General features: G+C 47.8%; 1 protein-coding gene across 5 annotated transcripts in view; it reads left to right on the top strand.

Moving 5' to 3' along the window:
* The window catches only part of lrrk1 (leucine-rich repeat kinase 1), a 269006-nt gene that overhangs the window by 218126 nt on the left and 22933 nt on the right, over positions 1-27947 (top strand). For all 5 annotated transcript variants that reach the window (XM_068017674.1, XM_068017673.1, XM_068017671.1 and 2 more), the window contains 2 exons: positions 8014-8131; positions 24474-24590. In XM_068017674.1, the coding sequence (XP_067873775.1) occupies positions 8014-8131; positions 24474-24590 (235 nt within the window). The remainder of the gene's footprint in view (positions 1-8013; positions 8132-24473; positions 24591-27947) is intronic.

Here is a 27947-nt window from a genome sequence, read left to right as displayed (position 1 = left end):
GCTGAGATCATCGTGGATAGCACGTACAGGGAGGTGGCCACACAGCAGGTAAAGACTGCTCAGGCAAAAAGGGAATGGGTAACTGCCAAGCAGAGTAGAAGAACAAGGCAGGTAGAGCAGGAGTCCCCTGGGTCCATCTCCCTCTCTGACAGATTTTCCGCTTTGGTTACTGTTTTGGGGAGATAGCTTCTCAGGGGAATGCAACAAGAGCCAAGTCTGTGGCACCACGGGTGGCTCAGCTGCACAGGGGGGGAGCAAAAAGAGTAGGAGAGATATAGTGATAGGGGATTCAATTGTAAGGGGTACAGATAGGCATTTCTTTGGCCACAAACGTGACTCCGGTGTGGTATGTTGCCTCCCTGTTGCTCAGGTCAAGGATATCATGGAGCGGCTGCAGTACATTCTGAAGGGGGAGGGTAAACAGTCAGAGGTTATGGTTCACATTGGTACCAAAGACATAGGTAGAAAGAGGGATGAGGTCCTGGAACAAGAATTTAGGAAGCTCGGTAGCAGATTAAAAAGCAGGACCTCAAAGGTTGGAACCTCTGGATTACTCCCAGTGCCACGTACTAGTGAGTATAGGAATAGGAGGATAGAGCAGATGAATGCGTGGCTGAAGAGATGGTGCAGGAGGGAGGGTTTTACTTTCCTGGATCACTGGGTCTGTTTCTGGCGAAGTTGGGACCTGTACAAGTTGGAGGGGTTGCACCTGAACTGGAACGGGACCAACATCCTTGCTGGGAGGTTTGCTAGTGTTGTTGGGGGGGGGGGGGGGAGTGGGGGGGGGTTGGTGTGGTTTCAATTAATTTGGCAGGGGGAGATGGGATGCAGAGTGGAGGTACAGTAGGGTGTGATGCACAGCCAAATATAGAAGAGAAACTAAGTCAGTCTGGAAGGCAGAGCAAATATAGACTTGTTAAGGCACAAGCAAATAATGCAAGGCTGGATTGAATCTATTTTAATGCCAAGGAGTCTTACAAGTAAGGCAGATGAATGGAGGGCATTGATTAACACATGGGAATATGATATTATTGCTATCACAGAGACATTGTTGAGGGAAGGGCAGGACTGGCAGCTCAATATTCCAGGGTATAGAATCTGCCATCGTGACTGGCCGGGGGGGGGGGGGGGGGGGGTGGGGGGAGGGTGTAAAAGAGGAGGTGGCATTGCACTATTGATCAAGGAGTCAATTACTGCAGTAAGGAGGGATGATATCTTAGAAGGTTCCTCAAATGAGGTCATATGGGTACAACTTAAAAACAAAAAGGGGGCAATCACTTGGCTCGGAGTGTACTACAGGCCTCCAAATAATCAGGGAGAGATAGAGGAGTAGATATGTAGGCAAATCTCAGAGAAGTCTAAAAATAATAGGTCAATAATAGTAGGGGGTTTCAACTTCCATAATATTAAGTGGGATAGTCTTAGTGCAAAAGGCTTAAAGGGGGCAGAATTCTTAAACTGTATCCTGGAGAGCTTTTTGAGCCCACTCGTAGAAAGTCCTACAAGAGAAGGGGTGGTACTGGACCTAATCCTAATTAATGAAGCCAGACAAGTGGTAGAAGTGTCAATGGGGGAGCATTTTGGGGATACGAGAATACAAATTAGGAGCAGGAGTCGGCCACCCGACCCCTTGAGCCTGCTCCACCATCCAATAAGATCATGGCTGAACTGATTACTCCACATTTCCACCTACCCCCGATAACCTTCCACCCCCTTACTTATCAAAAATCTATCTACCTCTGCCTTAAAAATATTCAAAGACTCTGCTTCCACTGCCTTTTGAGGAAGAGAATTCCAAAGACTCACGAACCTCGGAGAAAAAAATTCTCTTTATCTCTGTCTTAAATGGGCGACCCCTTATTTTTAAACAGTGACCCCTAGTTGGAGATTCTCCCATAAGGGGAAACATCCTTTCAACAACCACCCTGTCAAGACCCCTTAGGATCTTATATGTTTCAATCAAGTCGCCTCTTACTCTTCTAAATTCCAGCGGTTACAAGCCTAGCCTGTCCCATCTCTCCTCATAAGACAGCCCACCCATTCCAGGTATCAGTCTAGTAAACCTTCTCTGTACTGCCTCCAATGCATTTACATCCTTCCTGAAATAAGGAGACCAGTACTGTACACAGTACTCCAGATGCGGCCTCACCAATGCCCTGTATAACTGAAGCATAACCTCCTTACGTTTGTAATCAATTCCCCTCGTGATAAACAATAATATTCCATTAGCTTTCCTAATTATGTGCTGTACCTGCATACTAACCTTTTGTGATTCATGCACTAGGACACCCAGATCTCTCTGCATCTCAGCTCTGCAATCTCTCACCATTTAGATAATATGCTTTTATATTCTTCCTGCCAAAGTGGACAATTTCACACTTTTCCACATTATACTCCATTTGCCAGATCTTTGCCCACTCACTTAACCTATCTATATCCCTTTGTAGCCTCCTTATGTCCTCTTCACAAGTTACTTTCCTATCTATCTTTAAGGTAGCTATGGAAAAGGACAAAGGTGGACCGGAAATAAAGGTCCTGAATTGGCGGAAGGCCGATTTCAATATGATAAAACAGGATCTGGCCAAAGTGGACTGTAGGAAAGTCTACATCAGAACAGTGGGAGTCATTCATAGTGAGAGTTCAGGGCCAACATGTTCCTGTAAAGTTGAAGGGTAGGACCAACAAGCCCAGGGAACCCTGGATGTCAAGGGATATAGAGGATTGGATAAGGAAAATAAAGGAGGCTTATGGCAGATTCAGAGCGCTGAAAACAGCGGAGGCCTAGAGGAGCATAGAAAGTGTAGGGGGGTATTTAAAAAGGTAATTAGGAGAGCGAAGAGGAGGCATGAAAAAACACTGGCGGGCAAGATAAAGAAAAATCCCAAGGTGTTTTATAAGTATATTAAGGGCAAGAGGATAACCAGGGAAAGAGTAGGGCCCATTAGGGACCAAAGTGACAATCTGTGTGTGGAGCCGGAGGACATAGGTGAGGTTTTAAATTATTACTTTTCATCTGTGTTCACTAGGGAGAAGGATGATGTAGGTGCAGAGAACAGGGAGGGGGATTGTGATATACTTGAACAAATTAGCATTGAAAGGGAGGAGGTATTAGCATTTTAACGGGCTTAAAAGTGGATAAATCCCCAGGCCCAGATGAGATGTATCCCAGGCTGTTATGCGAGGCAAGGGAGGAAATAGGGGCTCTGACACAAATTTTCAAATCCTCTCTGGCCGCAGGAGAGGTACCAGAGGACTGGAGGACAGCGAATGGGGTACCATTATTCAAGAAAGATAGCAGGGATAAACCAGGTAATTACAGGCCAATGAGTCTAACATCAGTGGTAGGGAAACTATTGGAAGAAATTCTGAGGGACAGGATTAATCTCCATTTGGAGAGGCAGGGATTAATCAAGGATGTTCAGCATTGCTTTGTCAGGGGGAGATCATGTCTAACTAACTGTATTGAATTTTTCGAGGAGGTGACTAGATGTGTAGATGAGGGTAAAGCAGTTGATGTAGTCTACATGGACTTCAGTAGGGCTTTTGATAAGGTCCCGCATGGGAGATTGCTCACGAAGGTAAGAGCCCCTGGGATCCAGGGCAATTTGGCAAATTGGATCCAAAATTGGCTTAGTGGCAGGAGGCAGAGGGTGATTGTTGAGGGTTGTTTTTGCGATTGGAAGCCTGTGACCAATGGTGTACCGCAGGGTCGGTGCTGGGACCCTTGCTGTTTGTAGTGTATGTTTGTAATGATTTAGACGTGAATATAGGAGGTATGATCAGTAAGTTCGCAGATGACACGAAAATTGGTGGTGTCGTAAATAGTGAGCAGGAAAGCCTTAGACTACAGGACGATAATAGATGGGCTGGTAAGATGGGCAGAGCAGCGGCAAATGGAATTTAATCCTGAGAAGTGTGAAGTGATGCATTTTGGGAGACTAACAAGGCAAGGGAATATACAGTGGATGGTAGGACCCTAGGAAGCACAGAGGGACTGAAGGTAGCAGCACAGGTAGATAAGGTGGTTAGGAAGGCATATGGGATACTTACCTTTATTAGCCGAGGCATAGAATATAAGAGCAGGGAGACAATGATGGAGCTGTATAAAACGCTAGTTAGGCCACAGTTGGAGTACTGTGTGGTCGCCACACTATAGGAAGGATGTGATTGCACTGGAGAGGGTGCAGAGGAGATTCACCAGGATGTTGCCTGGGCTGGAGCATTTCAGCTATGAAGAGAGACTGGATAGGCTAGGGTTATTTTCCTTAGAGTAGAGAAGGCTGAGGAGGGACCTGATTGAGGTATACAAAATTATGAGGGTAGGGTAGATAGAAAGAAACTTTTTCCCTTAGTGGAGGTGTCAATAACCAGGGGGCATAGATTTAAGGTAAGGGGCAGGAGGTTTAGAGGGGATTTGAGGAAAAAAAATTTCACCCAGAGGGTGGTTGGAATCTGGAACACACTGTCTGAAGGGGTGGTCGAGGCAGAGACCCTCACAACATTTAAGAAGTATTTACATGAGCACTTGAAACACCATAGTATAGAAGGCTATGGGCCGAGTGCTGGAAAATGGGATTAGAATAGATAGGTGCTTGATGGCTGGCACTGACACGATGGGCCGAAGGGCCTGTTTCTGTGCTGCATTACTCTGACTCTAAGACGTCACCATTTGAGATGCAGATGAGGAGGAATTTCTACTCTCAGAGGGTCATTAATCTTTGGAATTCTGTATTCCAGGGAGCAGTAGAGGGTGAGTCATTGAATATATTCAAGGCTGAGATGGACAGATTTTGAACTATAGGTGACTCAAAGGTCATGGGGAACAGGCAGAAAAGTGGAGTAACAATCTTATTGAATGGCCGAGTAGGCTCGATGAGTTGTATGGCCTACTCCTGCTAATTAACACCAGACAAAGGCAGTGGAAATCGATCCCAGTTAGTTAAACAGACAAAAGTTCATTTTTTTTCATTTTTGTGATGCAACCTTTAAGAGGAACATGTTGAGTCAACAAACAGTTGTCCAAGATGATCCAAAATCACGTCTGGTGCAAAAAAAGGCTGTTTACTGCTCCATGGATGCCCAATACCTTTTCTAAACAAAAGATCGTAAACTAACAGAGCTAAACAACAAATTCAATATATTGTACATTACTGGGATACAACAACAACTTCCATTGATATAGAGCCTTTAGTGAGGCGCTACACAAGAACGCTATCAAATGGAATTTGGCACCAAGCCAAATAAGGAAATAGGTTTTAAGTAGCTTTTTAAAAGAAGGAAAGACAGCTAGAGAGGCAGAGATATTTAGGGAGTAAATCCAGACCTTAGGGCCAGGCAGCTGAAGGAAGGGCCAGTGGTGGAGTGAGTAAAATTGGGGATGCTCAAGAGGCCCAAATTGGTGGAGCACAGATATCTCAAAGGGTTGTAGGGCTGGAAGAGTTTAGAGAGATAGGGAGGTGCAAGGCCAAGGAGAGGTTTTAAAATTGAGACATTGCTGGATCAGGAACCTATGTAGGTCTGCAAACACGGGTGATGGGTGAATAGGACTTGGTGTAAGCTGGGATACGAGCAATGGAGTTTTGGATGACCTCATGTTTACGGAGGATAGATTGTGGGAGTCCACCCAGGATGTTTTTGAATAGTTAAGTCTGGAGGTAAAAAAGGCATGAATGAGGGTTTCAGCAGCAGATTAGCTGAGGCAGGGGCAAAGTCAAGCAAGGTTACGGAGATGGAATAGGTGGTCTTCGTGACGGTGTGGATATGAGGTTGGAACCTCATCTCAGTCAGATATAACATCAGGGTTGTGAACAGCCGGCTGCAGCTTCAGACAGTTGCCAAGGAGAGGGATGGAGTTGGTGGTGAGGGAACGGAGTTTGTGGGCTGGATTTTAATGCACAGATGTGCTGGGAGTGGGGGGGTGTGGGGGGGTGGTGGGGGTGGTGGGTGGTGAGAGTAATAGCACATGGGAAACCTAGAAATATGTGCAGTGTGTCTGTCAGTGGCTTTTTAACTCCGCCACCTTACTATCATTTTATTTTTGGGTTTTCTATTCAGTTAGTGTCAGGGGTGTGAAGATCACCCTCATGACACAATTTCAACTCCAGTATTTAAAGGGAAATTCCAAACATGCAAGTTGAAGCCGTTGGAACTGGCATTAAGAGACAATCAAATCTTGGAGTGGAGTTGAGACAGGCAAAGGCTGCACTCTGTTTCAGCAGTGCCTCCCTGGATGTGCTGCCTGTGTGGAGTTTGCAAGTTCTCCCTGTAACAGTGTGGGTTTCCGCCGGGTGCTCCGGTGTCCTCCCACGGCCAAAGACTTGCAGGTTGATAGGTAAATTGGCCATTGTAAATTGCCCCTAGTGCAGGTAGATGGTAGGAGAATTGAGGGAAGGTGGGGATGTGGGAGGGAATATGGGATTAATGTAGGATTAGTATAAATGGGTGGTTGATGGTCGGCACAGACTCGGTGGGCCGAAGGGCCTGTTTCAGTGCTGTATCTCTCTAGGTATGTTGTTCTGTGTTAAATGTGCACACCATGACCATTCTGAGACCTCCAGATCTGTCCAGCTACCTGAAGCTCATCTTCAGCATGTCAATGGCTTGCGCATTGACACAGCTGGTGCTCCTATGACATTCATTGTAGCGTTTTTGTGCTGCATTCCTCAGGTTTTTTAGAGGTGTGATAAGCCACATTATAAGTTTGTACCCCTTGTCTCTAAGTAGCCAGCCGGTAACTCTGCTTCAAGCTGTGAAGAGATTAGAGAGGATGAACTGCTGCAGGATGGAAGCCTGATTGCACCAGCTGCAAATTGATGGAGTGGAAGCCCTTGCATTTGCCAAACACCTCTGGGTGATCTGGGAGTGCCTTAATTGCCAAATGTCTGCAATCGTTGATGCTCTGCACGTGTGAGAAGCCTTTCAAAGCTGCAAATCCTAGCACTCGCTCATTCTGACTGGCGTCATTACAGTCAAAATTGCCAATATTGTTGGCCCTGGCAAACAAGCTATCAGTCGCCTATCTTATGCATTTGTGGGACGCTCACTGGCACGTGTCTCTGGCAGCGTCCTGGAAGGTCCAGAGACAAAGAAGTTGAGGGCAGTGGAGACATGACAGGAACTGGTAAAGCATGGCTTCCAGCTCCATCTGGCAGCAGGTCTTCTTCCAGTAAGCTGCAAATGTCTGCCACAACCTGATCTGCCGCCTCCTCGTGACATCCTGAACCACCTGAGCCACTGGTGTTTGAGCAAGCTTATCCTCTACCTGTAGGCCCTGTGTTATGACCTCCTGCGAGCTGCACGTCTCTGCTGCTGCCTTCTGTCCTGTGGAGTTACAGGTCTGTGAGCAGCAGGCTGGTGTTGGCACTGCTGCTTGTTCATGCTGGTTATCTTGGTCCTCATCTGAGGTCCAATCTAATTCAGCATAAGCAGCAGCCATGCTGATCAGAGTTCCAAAGTGCAGGTCAGTCCACCAAACCTCCAAAGTGTGTAAGAAATGTCCAAAATGTGTAAAGTAACCTGTCCGCATAAGTATGATAAACAAACCCTTTCCCACAAACAGGTAAGAAAGCAAAAAAAGTACTTAGTACTTATTAACATATTACTGTGATGTAGCTTCAACCCCCTCAGTTGCCACTGTGCTCTCATCTTGTTTTCACTGGCAAGTTCCAGGAAAACCCACGTCAATATCACTCTAATTGAGCGATTAAAATATGGATATTGACAACCTGCCTCTCCTGAGAGGTGTTCTGGCAAGCAGCCTAACACTGGAGTCAGATGCGAAAGTTGGAGCTGGCTTCATGACGCACTGTCAATTTTGCCGATTTTAACCACTCACCCACTCCCAAACCCCACACACTCCTACACACTAAAACCCAGCCCATTGGCTTTGGTTTCCCAGTAATTAGTTGGAGGATATTTCTGCTCATCTTGTACCATCAATCTGGACATATGATGCTCTTCACCCCACAGTGTTTTCAACAAACTTACGTTATATATATTTTTCCCTAACTGTAGGAATTACACTGTGGTGAATATAGACAAAGGACTGATTGAAGTGGATCACATCAGCTGCCCTGGAGTTAGACTGAGCAGTCAGTTGAAGTTGCAGACTGCATTGTGGACAGCAACAGAGGTGAGTGAAGTGTCTGTAAGGCACGGAGCCTACAGCATGTAACAGAACCCAGGCATAGACAAACATTCCTGCTCATTTACACTGTATATAGGCAGATCATTTACATTATATGGGCATTTACACGTCTCCATCTGCAGTGTTTCTGTAATTTCAGTTTGCTGTTGAATATCTGGGTACATGAGAAGTAGGCCATGGGGCCCCCTCGAGCCTGCTCCGCCATTCAATAAGATCATGGCTGATCTTAACAGCTTTACTTTCCCGCCTGATCCCAATATCCCTTGATTCCTTTAAAGTCCAAAAATCTATCTATTTCTGCCTTAAATATAGTCAACAACTGAGCATCGTCAACTCTCTGGGGTAGAAAATTCCAAAGATTCACAACTCTCTGAGTGAAGAAATTTCTCCTCAGCTCCCTCCTAAATAATCGACCCCTTATCCTGAGGCTGTGCCCCCATGTTCTAGATTTCCCTGTTAGGGGGAAGCAGTTTCCCAGCATCTACGGTCAAGTCTCTTCAGAATCTTGTATGTTTTAATGAGATCCCCTCTCATTCTTCTAAACTCCAGACAGCATAGGTCCAATTCTACTCAATCTCTCCTCGTGGGACAACTCTCTCAACCCAGAAATCAATCTGGTGAACCTTCATTACACTCCCTCTATATCCTCCCTTCGGTAAGGGGACCAAAACTGTTCACAGTACTCCAGGTGAAGTCTCATCAAAGCCCTATATAATTGCAGTAAGACTTATTTACTCTTGTACTCCAGCCCCCTTGCAATAGGCCAACATACCTTCCTAATAACATGCTGTGGTTCCTGTACAAGGACCCCCAAATCCCTCTAAACACCAACATTTTTAAAAATATTGCTTTCCTGTTCTTCCTATCAAAGTGAATAACCTCACATTTCTGCACATTATACTCCATCTACCTTCTTGCTCACTCACTTAACCTGTCTATATCCCTTTGGACTGCAGCGGTTCAAGAAGGCAGCTCACCACCACCTTCTCGAGCAATTAGGGATGGGCAATAAATGCTGGCATAGCCAGTGACACCCACATCCCACGAATGAATAAAAAAAAATCCCTTTGCATATTCTTTATAGCTCTTAACAAGGTCACAAATGGCATCTGTGACTGTGACAAAAGTAAACTTTCCTTCCTTGTCCTTCTCAACCTGTCCACAGCCTTTGACACAGTTGACCACACCATCCTCCTCCCATACCTCTCCACTGTCATCCAGTTGGGTGGGACTGCTCTCACCTGGTTCCATTCTGATCTAATTGTAGTCTGAGAATCACCTGCAATGGCTTCTCTTCCTGATCGTGCACCATTACCTCTGGTGTCTCCCAAAGATCTATCCTTGGCCCCCTCCTATTTCTCATCTACATGCTTTCCCTTGGTGACACGATCTGAAAGCATGGCATTAGTTTTCATATGTATGCTGACGACACTCAGCTCTGCCTCACCACCACTACTCTTGACTCCTCCACTATTGCTACATTATCAGACTGCTTATCTGACATCCAGTACTGGACGAGCAAAATTTTCCTCCAATTAAATATTGGAAGACTGAAGCCATTGTTTTCGGTCCCCGCTCCAAGCTCCGTTCCTTAGCTACCGACTCCATTCCACTCCCTGGCAACAGTCTGAGATTAAGCCTGTCTATTTGCAACCTTGGTATTATATTTGACCCTGAGATGTGCTTCAGACTTCGTGCCATCAATAAGATCGCGTATTTCCACCTCCATAACATTGCCTGATTCGTCCCGTCTCACCTCATCTGCTGTTGAAGCCCTCATTCTTGCCTTCATTACCTCTAGACTTGACTATTCCAACTCACTCCTGGCTGGTCTCCCAGATTCTACTCTGCATAAACTTAGCTCATCCAAAACTCTGTTGTCCACGTCTTAGCTCGCATCAGGGGAGGCAGTGGCGTAGTGGTATTGTCACAGGAATAGTAACCCAGAGACCCAGGGTATTGCTCTGGGGACATGGGTTCAGATCCCACCACAGTAGAAGGTGGAATTTGAATTCAATTATTAATTCTGGAACTAAAAGCTAGTCTAATGATGGCCATGAAACCATTGTCGATTGTTGTAAAAACCCATCTGGTTCACTAATGTCCTTTAGGGAAGGAAATCTGCTGTCCTTACCTGATCTGGCCTACATGTGACTCCAGACCCACAGCAATGTGGTTAACTCTTACATGCCCTCTGAAATGGCCTAGCACGCCGCTCAGTTGTATCTAACCGCTACGAAGTCAATAAAAAGGAATTAAACCGGACGGACCACACTGCATCAACCTAGGCACCGGAAACGACAACGGCAAACCCAGCCCTGTCGACCCTGCAAAGTCCTCCTGATTAACATCTGGGAACTTGTGCCAAAGTTGGGAGAGCTGTCCCACAGACTAGTCAAGCAACAGGCTGACATAGTCATACTCAAGGAATCATACCTTACAGCCAATGTCCCAGACATTGCCATCACCATCCTCGGGTCTGTCCTGTCCCACTGGCAGGACAGACCCACCAGATGTGGTGGCACAGTGGTATACAGTAGGGAGGGAGTTGCCCTGGGAGTCCTCAACATCGACTCTGGACCCCATGAAGTCTCATGGCATCAGATCAAACATGGACAAGGAAACCTCCTGCTGATTATCACCTACTGCCCTCCCTCAGCTGATGAGTCAGTACTCCTCCATGTTGAACAGCATTTGGAAGAAGCACTGAGGGTGGCGAGGGCACAAAATGTACTCCGGGTGGGGGACTTTAACGTCCATCACCAAGAGTGGCTCGGTAGCACCACTACTGACCAAGCTGGCCGAGTCCTAAAGGACATATCTGCTAGACTGGGTATGCGGCAGGTGGTGAGGGAACCAACAAGAGGGGAAGACATACTTGACCTCGTCCTCACCAATTTGCCTGCTGCAGATGCATCTGTCCATGACAGTATTGGTAGCAGTGACCACCACACAGTCCTTGTGGAGACGAAGTCCCGCCTTCACATTGAGGATACCCTCCACCGTGTTGTGTGGCATTATCACTGTGCTAAATGGGATAGATTTCGAACAGATCTAGCAATGTAAAACTGGGCATCCATGAGGCACTGTGGGCCATCAGCAGCAGAATTGTACTCAACCACAATCTGTAACCTCATGGCCCGGCATATCCCCCACTCTACCATTACCATCAAGCCAGGAGACCAACCCTGGTTCAATGAAGAGTGCAGGAGGGCATGCCAGGAGCAGCACCAGGCATACATCAAAATGAGGTGTCAACCTGGTGAAGCTACAACACAGGACTATCTGCGTGCCAAACTGCGTAAGCAGCATGCAATAGACAGAGCTAAGCGATCCCATAACCAACGGATCAAATCTAAGCTCTGCAGTCCTGCCACATCCAGCCGTGAATGGTGGTGGACAATTAAACAACTAACTGGAGGAGGTGGCTCCACAAATATCCCCATCCTCAATGATGGGGGAGCCCAGCACATCAGTGCAAAAGATAAGGCTGAAGCATTTGCAACAATCTTCAGCCAGAAGTGCCAAGTTGATGATCCATTTCAGCCTCCTCCTGAAGTCCCCAGCATTACAGATGCCAGACTTCAGCCAATTCGATTCACTCCGCGTGGTATCCGACTGAAGGCACGGGATACTGCAAAAGCTATGGGCCCTGACAATATTCCGGCAATAGTACTGAAGACCTGTGCTCCAGAACTTGCCGTGCCCCTAGCCAACCTGTTCCAGTACAGCTACAACACTGGCATCTACCCTGCAATGTGGAAAATTGCCCAGGTATGCCCTGTACACAAAAAGCAGGACAAGTCCAACCCGGCCAATTACCGCCCCATCAGCCTACTCTCAATCATCAGTAAAATGATGGAAGATGCCATCAACAGTGCCATCAAGTGGCACTTACTTAGCAGTAACCTGCTCAGTGACGCTCAGTTTGGGTTCCGCCAGGGCCACTCAGCTCCTGACCTCATTACAGCCCTTGGTTCAAACATGGACAAAACAGCTGAACTCAAGAGGTGAGGTCAGAGTGGATGCCCTTGACATCAAGGCAGCATTTGACCGGGTATGGCATCAAGGAGCCCTAGCAAAACTGAGGTCAATGGGAATCACAGGGAAAACCCTCCACTGGCTGGAGTCATACCTAGAGCAAAGGAAGATGGTTGTGGTTGTTGGAGATCAATCATCTGAGCTCCAGGACATCACTGCAGGAATTCCTCAGGGTAGTGTCCTCGGCCCAACCATCTTCAGCTGCTTCATCAATGACCTTCCTTCAGTCATAAGGTCAGAAGTGGGGATGTTCGCTAATGTTGCACAATGTTCAGCACCATTTGTGACTCCTCAGATACTGAAGCAGTCAGTGTAGAAATGCAGCAAGACCTGGACAATATCCAGGCTTGGGCTGATAAGTGGCAAGTAACATTCGCGCCACACAAGTGCCAGGCAATGACCATCTCCAACAAGAGAGAATCTAACCATCTCCCCTTGACATTCAACGGCATTACCATCGCTGAATCCCCCACTATCAACATCCTAGGGGCTACCATTGACCAGAAACTGATCCTATCTCCAAACATTCACTCCCTCCACCACTGACGCACAGTGGCAGCAGTGTGTACCATCTACAAGATGCACTGTAGCATTGCACCAAGGCTCCTCAGACAGCACCTTCCAAACCCGCGACCTCTACCAACTAGAAGGACAAGGGCAGAAAATGCATGGGAACACCACCACCTGCAAGTTCTCCTGCAAGTCACACACCATCCTGACTTGGAACTATATCGCCGTTCCTTCACTGTCGCTTGGTCAAAATCCTGGAACTCCCTTCCTAACAGCACTGTGGGTATACCTACCCCAAATGGACTGCAGCGGTTCAAGAAGGCAGCTCACCACCACCTTCTCAAGGGCAATTAGGGATGGGCAATAAATGCTGGCCTGGCCAGCGACGTCCACATCCCATGAATAAATTTAAAAAAAAGTCCTGTTCCCCTATCACCCCTCTGCTCGCTGACCTGGTCCTGGTCAAGCAACATCTTGATTTTATAATTCTCTCTCTTGTATTCAAATTGCTCCATGGCCTTGTCCCTTCTTATCTCTGTAATCTCTTCTCGCCCCACAACCCTCCAAGATATCTGCTCTCCTCTAATTCTAGCCTCTTCTGCATCCCTGATTTTAATCGCTCCACCATTGGTGGCCGCACCTTCAGCTGCCTAGGCCCGAAGCTCTGGAGTACTGTCCCTGCACCTCTTTGCCTCCACATCTCGCTCTTTGACCAAGCTTTTGGTCATCTGACCTAATATTGCCTACTGTGGCTCGGTGTCATACTTTGTTTTATAATTCTCCTGTAAAGCACCTTGGGACGTTTTATTATATTAATGAAGCTATATAAAAATAAGTTGTTGTTATGTCCACCTCAGCTTACTGTCCCACCTAGCTTTGTATCATTGGCAAACAGATACACTACACTCTGTCCCTTCATCCAAGTCATTAATATAGTGGCACCCCACTAGTTACAGACTGCCAGCCTGAAAATGGCCCGTTTATCCATACTGTCTGTTTTCTGTTAGTTAGCGAATCCTCCATCCATGCTAATGTATTACCCACAACCCCATGAACTCTCATCGTGTGCAACAACCTTTCTTGTGGCACTTTATCGAATGCCTTTTGAAAATCCAAATACACCATACCCTTTATCTACCCTGCTGGTTGCATCCTTGAAAAATGACATAGATGAAAGCACTGAGTGTAATATATCCAAGTTTGCTGATGGTACAAAGTTAGGTAAGAAAGTAAGGTGTGAGAAGGATGCAAGGGCTGGGGTTTTAGCTGGACAATGCTGACAACCCCGCATTGCCTCTCCTGTGGGAGGCCCGCTGAATCAAGTGCCAATTAGGCACTTAACTGAACAGCAGCAGGATCAGGGACCCTGGCGGCGGAATTCCTGCCCTCTGAGAGCTGCTGGCCAATCAGAGGCTGGCAGCTCTTTAACTGAGCAGCACCACCATTGTTGCAGGTGGAGCACCCAGCCAAGGCCATAGGTAGGTCAGGGTGGGGGTTGCAAGAGAGTGGGTCAGCAGCTCTCAGCGGGTCCCTCTTTCCTGGTGTCAGGTCCCTAGTTCAGGCTTGGCTAATTGCGGAGGCGGCGGGATGAGGCCCTTAATTGGGCATTAATTGCCCAGTTATGGGCCTCAATTGGCGGCGAGGTGGGAAGGCTGTTCACAGGCCTTCCTGTCCCAGACTTAACTTTGGCAGAGGTGGGAAGGTGGCGGGGTTCCTCCCCTGGCACCATCTCACCCGATTAGATGCTCTCCCTGCTTCCAAACCCGCCGCGGTGGAGAGCATAAAACTCCCCCACAAAGATTTGCAAATAGATTTGTCAAACACAATTTCCCTTTCATTAGACTATGCCTGCCTAATCATATTACAATTTTCTAAATGCCCTGTTACCATTTCCTGAATAATGGCTCCAGCAGTTTCCTGATGACTGATATCAGGCTAACTGGCCTGTAGTTCCTTGTTTTATCTCTCCCTCCTTTCCTAAACAACAGTCTTACTTCTGCAACCTTCCAATCCACTGGGATTGTTCCAGAATCTGGGGAATTTTGGAAGATCACAACCAGTGCAGCCACCTTTTACAGAAACCTAGATGGAAGCATCAGGTCCAAGAGATCTGTCAGCTTTTCGTCCCATTAATTTCTCCACTACTTTTTATTTACTAATATTAATGACTAAGTTTTTCACTCTCATTGGCCCCTTGGTTCTCTACTATTTATGGTAAGTCCTACAGCCATTTCCTTATTTCCCAATATAATTTCTCCTGTATCAGCTTCTAAGGTACCCATGTTTACTTTTGCTATTCTCTTCCTTTTTACATACTTGTAGATGCTCTTCCAATCTGTTACATTTCAGGCTAGTTTACTCTCGCTCTTTATTAATGTTTTAGCCTTCCTTTGCTGGTATTTAAAACTTTCCCAGTCCTCAGGCTTCCTGCTCTTAGAAACATAGAACATAGAAACAGTACAGCACAGTACAGGCCCTTCGGCCCACGATGTTGTGCCGAACCTTTAACCTACTCGAAGATCAAACTACCTACATACCCTTCATTCTACTATCATCCATGTACCTATCCAAGAATCGCTTAAATGGCCCTAATGTATCTGCTTCTACTACCACCGCTGGCAGCGCATTCCACACACCCACCACTCTCTGTGTAAAGAACCTACCTCTGACATCTCCCCGAAACCTTCCTCCAATCACTTTAAAATTATGCCCGCTGGTGGTAGCCCTTTCTGCCCTGGGAAAAAGTCTCTGGTTATCCACTCTATCTATGCCTCTCATCATCTTGTACCCCTCTATCAAGTCACCTCTCATCCTTCTTCGTTCCAATGAGAAAAGCCCTAGCTCCCTCAACCTTTCTTCGTCAGATATGCCCTCCAGTCCAGGCAGCATCCTAGTAAATCTCCTCTGCACCCTCTCTAAAGCTTCCACATCCTTTCCATAATGAGGCGACCAGAACTGAACACAATATTCCAAGTGTGCTCTAACCAGGGCTTTATAGAGCTGCAGCATAACCTCGCGGCTCTTAAACCCAATCCCCCTGTTAATGAAAGCCAACACCCCATACGCCTTCTTAACAACCCTATCAACTTGGGTGGCAACTTTGAGCTATCTATGGACATGGACCCCAAGATCCCTCTGTTCCTCCACACTACCAAGAATCCTGTCTTTAAGCCTGTATTCTGCATTCAAATTCGAGCTTCCAAAATGAATCACTTCACACTTTTCCAGGTTGAACTCCATCTGCCACTTCTCAGCCCAGCTCTGCATCCTGTCAATGTCCCGTTGCAACCTACAACAGCCTTCCACACTATCCACAACTGCAGCAAACTTCGTGTCATCGGCAAACTTGCTAACCCAGCCTTCCACTTCCTCATCCAAGTCATTTATAAAAATCACAAAGAGCAGAGGTCCCAGAACAGATCCCTGCGGAACACCACTGGTCACCGAGCTCCAGGCTGAATACTTTCCATCTACTACCACCCTCTGTCTTCTATGGGCCAGCCAATTCTGTATCCAGACAGCCAACTTTCCCTGAATCCCATGCCTCCTCACTTTCTGAATGAGCCTACCATGGGGAACCTTATCAAACGCCTTGCTAAAGTCCATATACACCACATCCACTGCTCTTCCTTCATCAATATGTTTTGTCACATCTTCAAAGAATTTAATAAGGCTTGTGAGGCATGACCTGCCCCTCACAAAGCCATGCTGACTGTCTCTAATCAAACTATGCTTTTCCAAATAATCATAAATCCTGTTTCTCAGAATCCTCTCCAATAATTTGCCCACTAACGACGTAAGACTGACTGGTCTATAATTCCCAGGGTTATCCCTATTCCCTTTCTTGAACAAGGGATAACATTTGCCCCCCACCAATCATCTGGTACTGCTCCAGTGGACAGTGAGGACGCAAAGATCATCGGCAAAGGCGCGGCAATCTCTTCCCTCGCTTCCCGTAATATCCTTGGGTATATCCCGTCTGGCCCCGGGGACTTATCTATCCTCATGTCTTTCAAAATTTCCAGCACATCCTCCCTCTTAACATCAACCTGTTCGAGCATATCAGCCTGTTTCACGCTGTCCTTACAAACGACCAGGTCCCTCTCACTAGTGAATACTGAAGCAAAGTATTCATTTAGGACCTCCCCTACCTCCTCCGACTCCAGGCACAAGTTCCCTCCACTATCCCTGATCAGCCCTACCCTCACTCTGGCCATCCTCTTGTTCCTCACATAAGTGTAGAACGCCTTGGGATTTTCCTTAATCCTACCCACCAAGACTTTTTCATGTCCCCTTCTAGCTCTCCTAAGTCCATTCTTCAGTTCCTTCCTGGCTACCTTGTAACCCTCTAGAGCCCTGTCTGATCCTTGCTTCCTCATCCTTAAGTAAGCTTCCTTCTTCCTCTTGACTAGCTGTTCCACATCTCTTGTCATCCAAGGTTCCTTCACCCTACCATTCCTTCCTTGCCTCGTCGGGACAAACCTATCCAGCAGTCGCAGCAAGTGCTCCCTAAACAACCTCCACATTTCTGTCGTACATTTCCCTGAGAACATCTGTTCCCAATTTAAGCTCCCCAGTTCCTGCCTAATAGCATTCTAATTCCCCCTCCCCCAATTAAATAATTTCCCATCCCGTCTGCTCCTATCCCTCTCCATGTCTATAGTAAAGGTCAGGGAGTTGTGATCACTATCACCGAAATGCTCTCCCACCGAGAGATCTGCCACCTGGCCTGGTTCGTTGCCAAGCACCAAATCCAACATAGCCTCCCCTCTAGTCGGCCTATCTGCACATTGAGTCAAGAAACCTTCCTGGACACACCTGACAAAAACTGCTCCATCCAAACTATTTGCACTAAGGAGGTTCCAATCAATATTAGGGAAGTTGAAGTCACCCATGACAACAAGCCTGTTACTTCTGCACCTTTCCAAAATCTGCCTCCCAATCTGTTCCTCCGTGTCTCTGTTGCTATTGGGGGGTCTATAGAAAACTCCCAATAAAGTGACTGCTCCTTTCCTGTTTCTGACTTCCACCCATAATGACTCAGTGGACAAACCCTCCTCGACGACCTCCCTTTCTGCAGCTGTGATACTATCCCTGATTAGCAATGCCACTCCCCCACCTCTTTTACCTCCCTCCCTATTCCTTTTGAAACATCTAAACCCCGGAACATCCAACATCCATTCCTGCCCCTGTGATATCTAAGTCTCCGTAATGGCCACAACATCGTAGCTCCAAGTACTGATCCATTCTCTTAAGTTCATCACCCTTATTCCTGACACTTCTTGCGTTAAAATAGACATACTTCAACCCATCATACTGGCTGCAACTTTGCCCTGTCAACTGTCTAACCTTCCTCACAGACTCTCTGCACTCTGTATCTGCCTGTTCAACAGCTACCCCATCCACTGATCTGTAGCTCCGGTTGCCATCCCCCTGCCAAACTAGTTTAAACCCTCCCGAAGAGCTCTAGCAAACCTCCCGCCCAGGATATTGGTGCCCCTCCAGTTCAGATGCAACCTGTCCTTCTTGTACAGGTCCCACCTTCCCCAGAAGGTATCCCAATGATCCACATATCTGAAGCCCTCCCTCCTACACCAGCTCTGTAGCCACGTGTTCAGCTGCACTCGCTCCCTGTTTCCAGCCTCACTAGCACGTGGCACCGGTATCAATCCTGAGATTACTGTCCTGCTCGTCCTGCCTTTTAGCTTCCAACCTAATTCCCCGTATTCTCTTTTCAGGTCCTCATCCCTTTTCCTAGCTTGTCATTGGTACCGATGTGTACCACGACTTCTGGCTGCTCCCCCTCCCCCTTAAGAATCCTGTAGACTCGATCCGACACATCCCTGACCCTGGCACCCGGGAGGCAACATACCATCTGGGAGTCTCGTTCGCGACCACAGAATCTACTGTCTGTTCCTCTAACCATTGAATCTCCTATCATTATCGCTCTCCTATTCTCCCCCCTTCCCTTCTGAGCCGCAGAGCCAGGCTCAGTGCCAGAGACCTGGCCGCTGTGGCTTTCCCCTGGTAGGTCGTCCCCACCAACCGTATCCAAAACGATATACTTATTATTGAGGGGAACGGCCACAGGGGATCCCTGCACTGTGTGCCTATTTCCTTTCCCTCCCCTGACGGTCACTCAGCTACCTTTATCCTGTGACTTAGGTGTCACTACTTCCCTATAACTGCTCTCTATCACCCCCTCAGCATCCTGAATGATCCGAAGTTCATCCAGCTCCAGCTCCAGTTCCCTAACGCGGTCTGTGAAGAGCTGGAGTTGGGTGCACTTCTCACAGGTGAAGTCAGCAGGGACACAAGTGGTGACCCTTACCTCCCACATCCTGCAAGAGGAGAATGCAACTGCCCTAGCTTCCACCCCTCTGCTCTAAATTGACAACAGCGAATAAAAACAAATAAAGGAAAACCTTACCTTACCAAACCCTCCACACAAGAGTCCTTTTTTTTTGGTTAGATGAGGAGGATGGGTGGGAGACACTACACGTGTAGTGTTTCGGGTTTAGCCACTGCCCGAATATATAATATAAAATAAAAACAAGAAATGCTGGAATCACTCAGCAGGTCTGGCAGCATCTGTGGAAAGAGAAGCAGAGTTAACGTTTCGGGTCAGTGACCCTTCTTCGCCTCCGCCTCCGGGCTCACTTCTTTGACCAGGAGTCCTCCCCCCGACCAGCAGACCCATTCACCCGCCTCCAGCATTCTCCCTCTACCTGGACCCCTCCCCCTGGCCTCTTACCCGCTCTTGATCTCTTCATTGAAAACTGTCGGCGAGACATTGGTCGTCTCAATTTCTCTGCCCCCCTCACTCACTCTAACCTGTCCCCCTCTGAACTTGAGGCACTCCGTTCTCTCAGGTCTAACCCCGACATGGTCATCAAACCTGCAGACAAGGGTGGTGCTGTTGTCGTATAGCGTACCGACCTCTACCTTGCAGAAGCTCAACGCCAATTCACGGACGCTTCTTCCTCCCTCCCTCTGGACCATGACCCCACCACCGAACATCAAGCCACCATCCAAAGGACTGTCACTGACCTCATCTCTTCTGGAGATCTTCCCTCTACAGCTTCCAACCTCATAGTCCCACAACCCCGGACAGCCCGCTTCTACCTCCTTCCCAAAATCCACAAACAGGACTGTCCCGGCAGACCCATTGTGTCAGCCTGCTCCTGCCCCACTGAACTTATTTCTTCCTATCTAGACTCTATCTTTTCTCCGCTGGTCCAGTCTCTTCCCACCTACATCCGTGACTCTTCTGACGCCCTACGTCATTTTGACAATTTCCAGTTTCCTGGTCCCAACCGCCTCCTCTTCACTTTGGACGTCCAATCGCTCTACACCTCCATCCCCCACCAGGATGGTTTGAGGGCTCTCCGCTTCTTCCTGGAACAGAGGCCCAACCAGTCCCCATCCACCACCACCCTCCTCCGCCTGGCTGAACTTGTTCTCACATTGAACAACTTCTCCTTCAACTCCATGCACTTCCTTCAAGTAAAAGGTGTCGCTATGGGTACCCGCATGGGTCCTAGTTATGCCTGTCTTTTTGTGGGATATATCGAGCATTCTTTGTTCCAGTCCTACTCAGGCCCCCTCCCCCAACTCTTTTTCCGGTACATTGATGACTGTATCGGTGCCGTTTCCTGCTCCCGCCCCGAACTGGAAAACTTTATCAACTTTGCTTCCAATTTCCACCCTTCTCTCACGTTTACATGGTCCATCTCTGACACTTCCCTTCCCTTCCTTGACTTCTCTGTCTCCATCTCTGGGGATAGGTTGTCTACTAATATCCATTATAAGCCCACCGACTCCCACAACTACCTCGACTACACTTCTTCACGCCCTACCTCCTGTAGGGACTCCATTCCATTCTCCCAGTTTCTCCGTCTCCGACGCATCTGCTCTGATGATGCTACCCTCCATGACGGTGCTTCTGATATGACCTCCTTTTTCCTCAACCGAGGATTTCCCCCCACTGTGGTTGACAGGGCCCTCAACCGTGTCCGACCCATTCCCCGCACCTCTACCCTCACCCCTTCCCCTCCCTCCCAGAACCGTGACGGGGTTCCCCTTGTCCTCACTTTTCATCCCACCAGCCTCCATATCCAAAGGATCATCCTCCGCCATTTCCGCCACCTCCAGCGTGATGCCACTACCAGTCGCATCTTCCCCTCCCTTCCCCTGTCAGCATTCCGAAGGGATCGTTCCCTCCGCGACACCCTGGTCCACTCCTCCATTACCCCCACCACCTCGTCCCCGTCCCAGGGCACCTTCCCCTGCAATCGCAGGAGGTGTAATACCTGCCCATTTACCTCCTCTCCTCACTATCCCAGGCCCCAAACACTCCTTTCAGGTGAAGCAGCGATTTACTTGTACTTCTTTCAATGTAGTATACTGTATTCGCTGCTCACAGTGTGGTCTCCTCTACATTGGGGAGACCAAGCGCAGACTGGGTGACCGCTTTGCGGAACATCTCCGCTCAGTCCGCAAGCAGGACCCTGAGCTTCCGGTTGCTTGCCATTTCAACACTCCCCCCAGCTCTCATGCTCACATCTCTGTCCTGGGATTGCTGCAGTGCTCCAGTGAACATCAACGCAAGCTCGAGGAACAGCATCTCATTTACCGATTAGGCACACTACAGCCTGCCGGACTGAACATTGAGTTCAATAATTTCAGAGCATGACAGCCCCCCATTTTACTTTCATTTTTAGTTATTTTATCTTCCCTTTTTTTTAACATTCTTTTTTACATTTTTTACAATCCTTTTTTTGCATTTATTTCATTTCATCTTTGTTTGTTCAGTTTGCTTACCCACTGATTTTTTTCAGGTTTGCACTTGCTGCTGTTCAATATTCAGTGTATTTACACTTAATCTGTACTAATGCTTTGTCTTTCAACACACCATTAACATATTGTTTGCCTTTGCTCCGTGACCTTTTGGTCAGCTATGTGGCCTGGTCCAAGCTAGACCTCCTTTGTTATCTCTTGCCCCACCCCCACCTCACTTGCTTATAACCTGCGACTTTTCTAATATTTGTCAGTTCCGATGAAGGGTCACTGACGCGAAACGTTAACTCTGCTTCTCTTTCCACAGATGCTGCCAGACCTGCTGAGTGGTTCCAGCATTTCTTGTTTTTATTTAATGTTTTCTTCTTATTTCTTATCTCCACCCATACTGATTATACTTCCTCATCTTCCGAGCCCAGATCCTTTCTCACTTATTATCAGAGCCACCCTCCCTACTTTTCCATTTTGTGTCTTTTCAAAACGCGATTTCCCCAGAATATTTCGTTCCCAATTCTTGTCACCATGCAGCTATGTCTTTGTAATGGTTATTAGATCAAACCCATTTATCTTTGTGCTATTAATTTGTCTATCTCGTTATGAATGCTTGTGTATTCAGATAAAGTGCCTTTAATTTAACCTTTTTCCATTTTTCCCCAATTTCACCTTAACTGATAGTATATTTACTGTTAAATCCTTTGTCCCTTCCTGTCACATGCTGCTTATCTTTATCCAAAATGCAACACTGTTCCATGCCTTGACTTTTCTCAAATTGTAAATTTCACCTCAACCCACACTTTTTAGTTTAAAACCCTAGTTACAGCCTAATTATATGATTTGCCAGGACACTGATCACAGCCGGGTTTAAGTGAAGACCGTCCCAACGGAACAGCTCCTTCTTTCCCAAGCACTCGTGCCAGTGTCCCATGAATCAAAATCCCTGTCTCCTATATCACACTTTGAGTCATGCATTCAACTCTCTGATCTGCTTGACCCAATGCCAATTTGCATGTGGCCCAGCTGGCAATCCAGAGATTACTACCTTTGAGGTTCTGCTTTTTAATTTGGACCCTAGCTCCTCAAACACTCTCCACAGAACCTCATTCCACCTATTTTTAGATTTTTTTTAGATTTAGAGATACAGCCCTTAGGCCCAGCGAGTCTGTGCCGACCATTAACCACCCATTTATACTAATCCTACACTAATCCCATATTCCTACATCCTCACCTGTCCCTATATTCCCCTACCACCTACCTATACTCGGGGCAATTTATAATGGCCAATTTACCTATCAACCTGCAAGTCTTTTGGCTGTGGGAGGAAACCGGAGCACCCGGAGGAAACCCACGCAGACACAGGAAGAACTTGCAAACTCCACACAGGCAGTACCCAGAATTGAACCCGGGTCGCTGGAGCTGTGAGGCTACGGTGCTAACCACTGCGACACTGTGCCGCCCATGTTCCTATTTGGACCACAACAACTGGATCCTACCCGTCCCTCTCCAAGTTCTTCTCCAGCCACGAGGAGATGTCATTAACCCTGGCACTTGGCAGGCAACCTTCGGAACTCCAAAGAACAGTATCTATCCCCCGACTGTACTATCTCCTATCACTCCCACATTCCTTTTCATTCCCCTCACTATACTGTGATACCATGGTCAATTTGCTCATCCACCCTGCAAACTTTGATTCATCCACACAGGCAGCAAGAACCTCATACCTGTTGGATAAGGACAAAGGCCGAGTCTCCTCCAGCACTGCAGCTGGTGTCCCTTTACCTGCCTGACTCACAGTGACACCCTCCTGTCCATGGCCACTAAACAGACCTGTACCACTACCTAACCTAAGGGGTGTAACAGCCTTCTAGATCAAAGGGGGAATTTTATCCTGGCGGTGGAAAAATGACGCCGAGATCTCTACGTCGCCTCTTCTGTGGAAGGCCCACTGAATCTAGTGCCAATTAGGCAAGTGGACAGTGGCGGGCCTTCCACAGGATCAAAGACCCTGTCTCCGGAAGTCCTGCCCTTGGAGAGCTGCCAGCCAATCAGAGGCTGGACCCACGTCTCAGGTAGGGTGGGAGGGGTCTCGGAAGCAAGGGCAGGAGGATGGCTCGCAGCTGGCCACCTCGCAGCTGGCCACCCCCCACTTCCTGATGGTGGGTCCCTCATTTCAGGCACTAAGTGCCTTTTAACAAGGGACTACCACTGATGCTGAATAAAATAAAAAGGCTCCGGATTCCAGGGGTGATATGTTGTTCTGAGGTTGCTAATTGTTTAGCTTCAGCCTCTGAGCTTCCTAGACCAGGGGCAAGATTCCCAGAAACCTGCCGCTGTCCCTACCCAAGCCTTTCAAACTGTCATCAGCTAACAGTGATAAAGTATCTCCCTCGTACTGTAACTGACAACCAATCTCTGGTGGCAGAGCTCACCTCTAGTGCTGAGGAGCAGCTTCACGGCAATTTCAATAAAGTTACTAACTCAGTTTAACCAAACCATAAACTAGTTTATAAAATAAATTTGGTCATCAGATTGTACAGGTAAATTCATACCAGGTTCCATTAGAAACGTATTTGTTCAATATTGTCAATTATTACTGCTCCTGCACTTCCCAGGTCTCCAAGAACCCCAAAGCACGGTGAAGACAACGGGGGGCAATCCACCTGATCGCTGACCACCCCTGATGACGCCATCAAGGTCATGAACTCAGCATGTGGGGATCCATGGACATAAAGCTGCCTCCCACCACTCTGTGCAAGTGTCCTGAATCACCACAGCTCTCAGTGTTTGCTGATTCTGTACACACAGTTGCACTTCCTCTCCATAAAGCATGGTTTCCAGTGATTAGCCCAGCTGCTGAATTTGTTCAGCCTCTACAGTCCATCTGCCTATCTGCCTCCAATTCAGGGTTTCCTGCTGACGAACCATTCTGTGATCTGCTTCTGGCCCAACTCCTGTTTAACTTTGTGTTTATTTCTGTTAGGATCAGAAGATTCAGGTATACAGCCTTAAAGGAATGTGTCCCTTAAACGTGCCTCTCCGAGTTCTGGATGTTCCTGCCATTGTTGCATGTTTCTTGCCTGTATCACGTGGAAACCAGGTAACAAGAGGCCATTCGGCCCAACATACCTGTCCCTGGTAGATTGATTGATCTCAGGCACAATAAACTCTTCTAATCCTTTCTCCAGACACACATTGAGTGACCTATTTCACACATTGGGCTGGATTTTATCAGCCCTTTAAGTACGGGCTGGAAGGTCGGGGGAGTGGCAGGAGGTGCGTATAATAACAAGGGAAGGTCAGGGGTGGAATGCCTGCGGCTTTCCTATGCTATGAAATTTTACCAGGGGTGGGGAAGGTCGAGGATGACCAGAGGCCGATTGGGGCTCTTAAGTGGTCCATTCAGGGCCACTTAAGGGCTTCTTCCCGCCACCACTGGTATTTTACCGATGACAGGGTGGGGGGGGGGCCCTCCGCCAGGTGGGGAGGCTGCCCAGTAAAAGCTGGTGGCCTCGCTGTGGGCTCAGGGTGGGGCGGTGTGCCTCCTGATCGGGCACCATGTGACTTTTGGAGGGTTATCCCAGCATTAAGGGCTGTTCCCTCAGAAAGACTACGCTTCCACTGCCACCCTCACGATTGACCTCCCCTCCATCAGGCTTTGCCAGGGCCTGCCTGACTGGCCCCAGTGAGCCCTACAAATTTACTTTCATTCAGTGACTACTACTGCTGGTGCTGCTGCTGGGACTGAAGAACTGCCGGCTGTCTTATTGGCCAACAGCTCTAGAAGGCGGGTTCCCATCTTTTAAAGGGACGGGAGCCCCTGCGCCAGGCAGTTAATTGCCTGAGTGTCGAAAAATAGGATGGGTGATTTGATCAAATGGCCGAGGTGGGGTTGCCCTTGGCTTTCCAACCCAGTGTCAAGACCCCTGCTGTGGGCTCAAAATTCAGCCCATTGTCTGCACAGTCTCTGCTTCAGTAGACTGTCCTGATAACTCATTGCAGAACTCTCTTCCTCTGTATAAAAATGTTCAATATGACTTCCATATTCTTCATTGTTGCCTTGTGACTCAGGTGTTCAAACTCATTGCCACAGTGGATAATATGCCTGAATCAGTTTTGTCAATCCCTTAAGAATCTTGACAGCTTCAATGATGCCCCTACAAAGTATATTTTCCAAAGAGAAGTGATTGAGCTTTCTTGAGTTTTCTTCAAAATTTGGGCTAATGAGACTCGCAATCACCTGTCTTGCTTGCTGTACCCTCACTGAAGAGTAATTATGTGTTTGCTATGATCAAATGACCAGAATGCACACCTACTTCAGAAAGTAAGGATTTGGATTTACTTAACAGCTTCTCTCCTCCCAGGACATCCCAATACGCATCACAGTCAGATTTAGTTTGTTGTTTTGTACGCAGATGTAGCAACCAATCTGTAGACAGCAAGATCCCACAAACAACAGTGAGATGAATGACCAGTTAATCAGTTTTTGATGAACTTGAAGGTTCTCCTACCCAAAAAAGAAACTTCCTTGATTAGAAAATTAAGGAGGGTGACCGAGGGGCTTTGTACCCATTGGATTGCAGTTCCCAAAATGAATCCAATGACTTTATATTGGGAGGTGGGTTAGGAGAGGCACAATAAATCAGAGCTGTTACACCTGCAGGTGGCACTTTGATGTGAGTTTACAATGTTAAATCCTGTCATATAACATTAACTGCAGTTCCCCTTAGACTTTATTTGGCAGCATAGGAATGTGTGAGCTCTAATCAGCATCCCACGTGCTCAAACATTTGCCCAAGGCTGCTCTCACCGGAGAAAAATAAGGGGTTCGCATTCTGTCCCAGCCCCACCCCCACCCCCACCCCCACCCCCCCACATCCTCCTGCTGCCAACATAGCTTTGCAGCCCCAGGTTACTTTACAATCCTATCCCATGCTTATCTGCCTTCCTAGTGTACTTTCATGCCCATTAATAGTATCAACCTTCAAAACACCCCATCAAACAATCTTCCCCGATGCCCCAAATCACCACCTTCCCCCAGTGGTCAATGGGCCATCATGTAGAGAAGACAACCGCAGAATTCCCTGCAGCTTCAGGAGATGATTGGCAAAAGCTCTAAAGAAATGATATTAATGGACATAAAAATTGTTTATCTAGAGGTTCTGCTGTTCTTCTGGCAGGCAATTGGAGGACCCCTGCTGAAATTCAGGGCCCATATGTCAATAATTAGGCCAAACATGGACTTTGAAATGCAATCCTCTTCTAATCAGGCTGTGATTTGACTCCCAAAGTAACTATAACAACTTCTTCGGCATCTGTTCTGATTATCAAGTGACGTCCTTTAGGTTTTTGCCACTAATTCTCTGGCATGGGTTTCCACGCTTCGGAATTTGGGCAGCGTCCTCATGATTTCCTGCTCATTCACCTTACGTTTGGAAAACAGTGGGACAGCCTGAGGTTGGACAGTGGAATTCCCAGTATGAGTTTGTGTCTCTGCAAAAACAGGCTGGAGTAGCGAATACTGTTCCGATGAAGGGTCACTGACCCGAAACGTTAACTCTGCTTCTCTTTCCACAGATGCTGCCAGACCTGCTGAGTGATTCCAGCATTTCTTGTTTTTATTTTATTATTATAGTAGCGAATACTGTCTTCATTTAACTGTTCCCCTTGGCACCACCTGGCACAGTGGCTCATGTTAATCTTAAATATTAAGTGGCATGTTGATAGGGTCGTGTTGTTGGAAACATCATTCCATCAAAGGGCCCCTATGTTCTTGGGGAAGGATGAAATGGGTGACATTGTGCTGTGGGTTTATCCAAACCCAACCTGGAGTTCTGAGCACTGAAGGCAATGGAGGACAAGTCTCACACAATGGGCTGGATTTTATGGCCCCCCTTCCTGAGGAGGGGTCGGAGGCGGGGGTTGTGGGGGGCATCATAGAATCTCAATGAGTGGCAGGGGGCGGAGGGCCCGTTGCCCTTCCACTGCCAAGCGATTTCCCGGGAGTGGGTAGACCGATGACGGGCTTCCCACCCAAAGGCCACTTAAGGGCCTCTTTACCCCACCCAACCCCCCCGGCCACTGGGATGTAACCAGCAGCGGTGTGGGTTGGTGGGGGGGGGGGGTGCTTCCACCATATGGGGAGGGAACCTCGTAGAATGAGGCGTCCTCCCTGCAGACTTGGAGGGGGGAATCCCTCCTTCATGGGCAATCTGTGGCCCATGGAGGACCCTGGCCAGGAAACATTGCACCTCCCAGAAACCTCCTCCCCTGGGCTTTACAACCACATCCCCATCCCCCTCACCAGGGCCTTCCGGCCTGGCCCTGGCAAACCTGCTTCACTCACCTGAAGATCAGGGTTCTAATGCTGGACTTGAATCCAAGCCTCTGCAATGCTGACAGTAGTCACTGCTCCCGGTGGCACTGCTGAGCTGACAGCCCTGATTGGCAAGGAGCT

This window comes from Heterodontus francisci, chromosome 38, assembly GCF_036365525.1.
Source record: "Heterodontus francisci isolate sHetFra1 chromosome 38, sHetFra1.hap1, whole genome shotgun sequence".
In the NCBI taxonomy this organism is placed as follows: domain Eukaryota; kingdom Metazoa; phylum Chordata; class Chondrichthyes; order Heterodontiformes; family Heterodontidae; genus Heterodontus; species Heterodontus francisci.
Note: the sequence above shows the minus strand (reverse complement) of the source record. Positions and strands in the feature narration are given on the sequence as shown.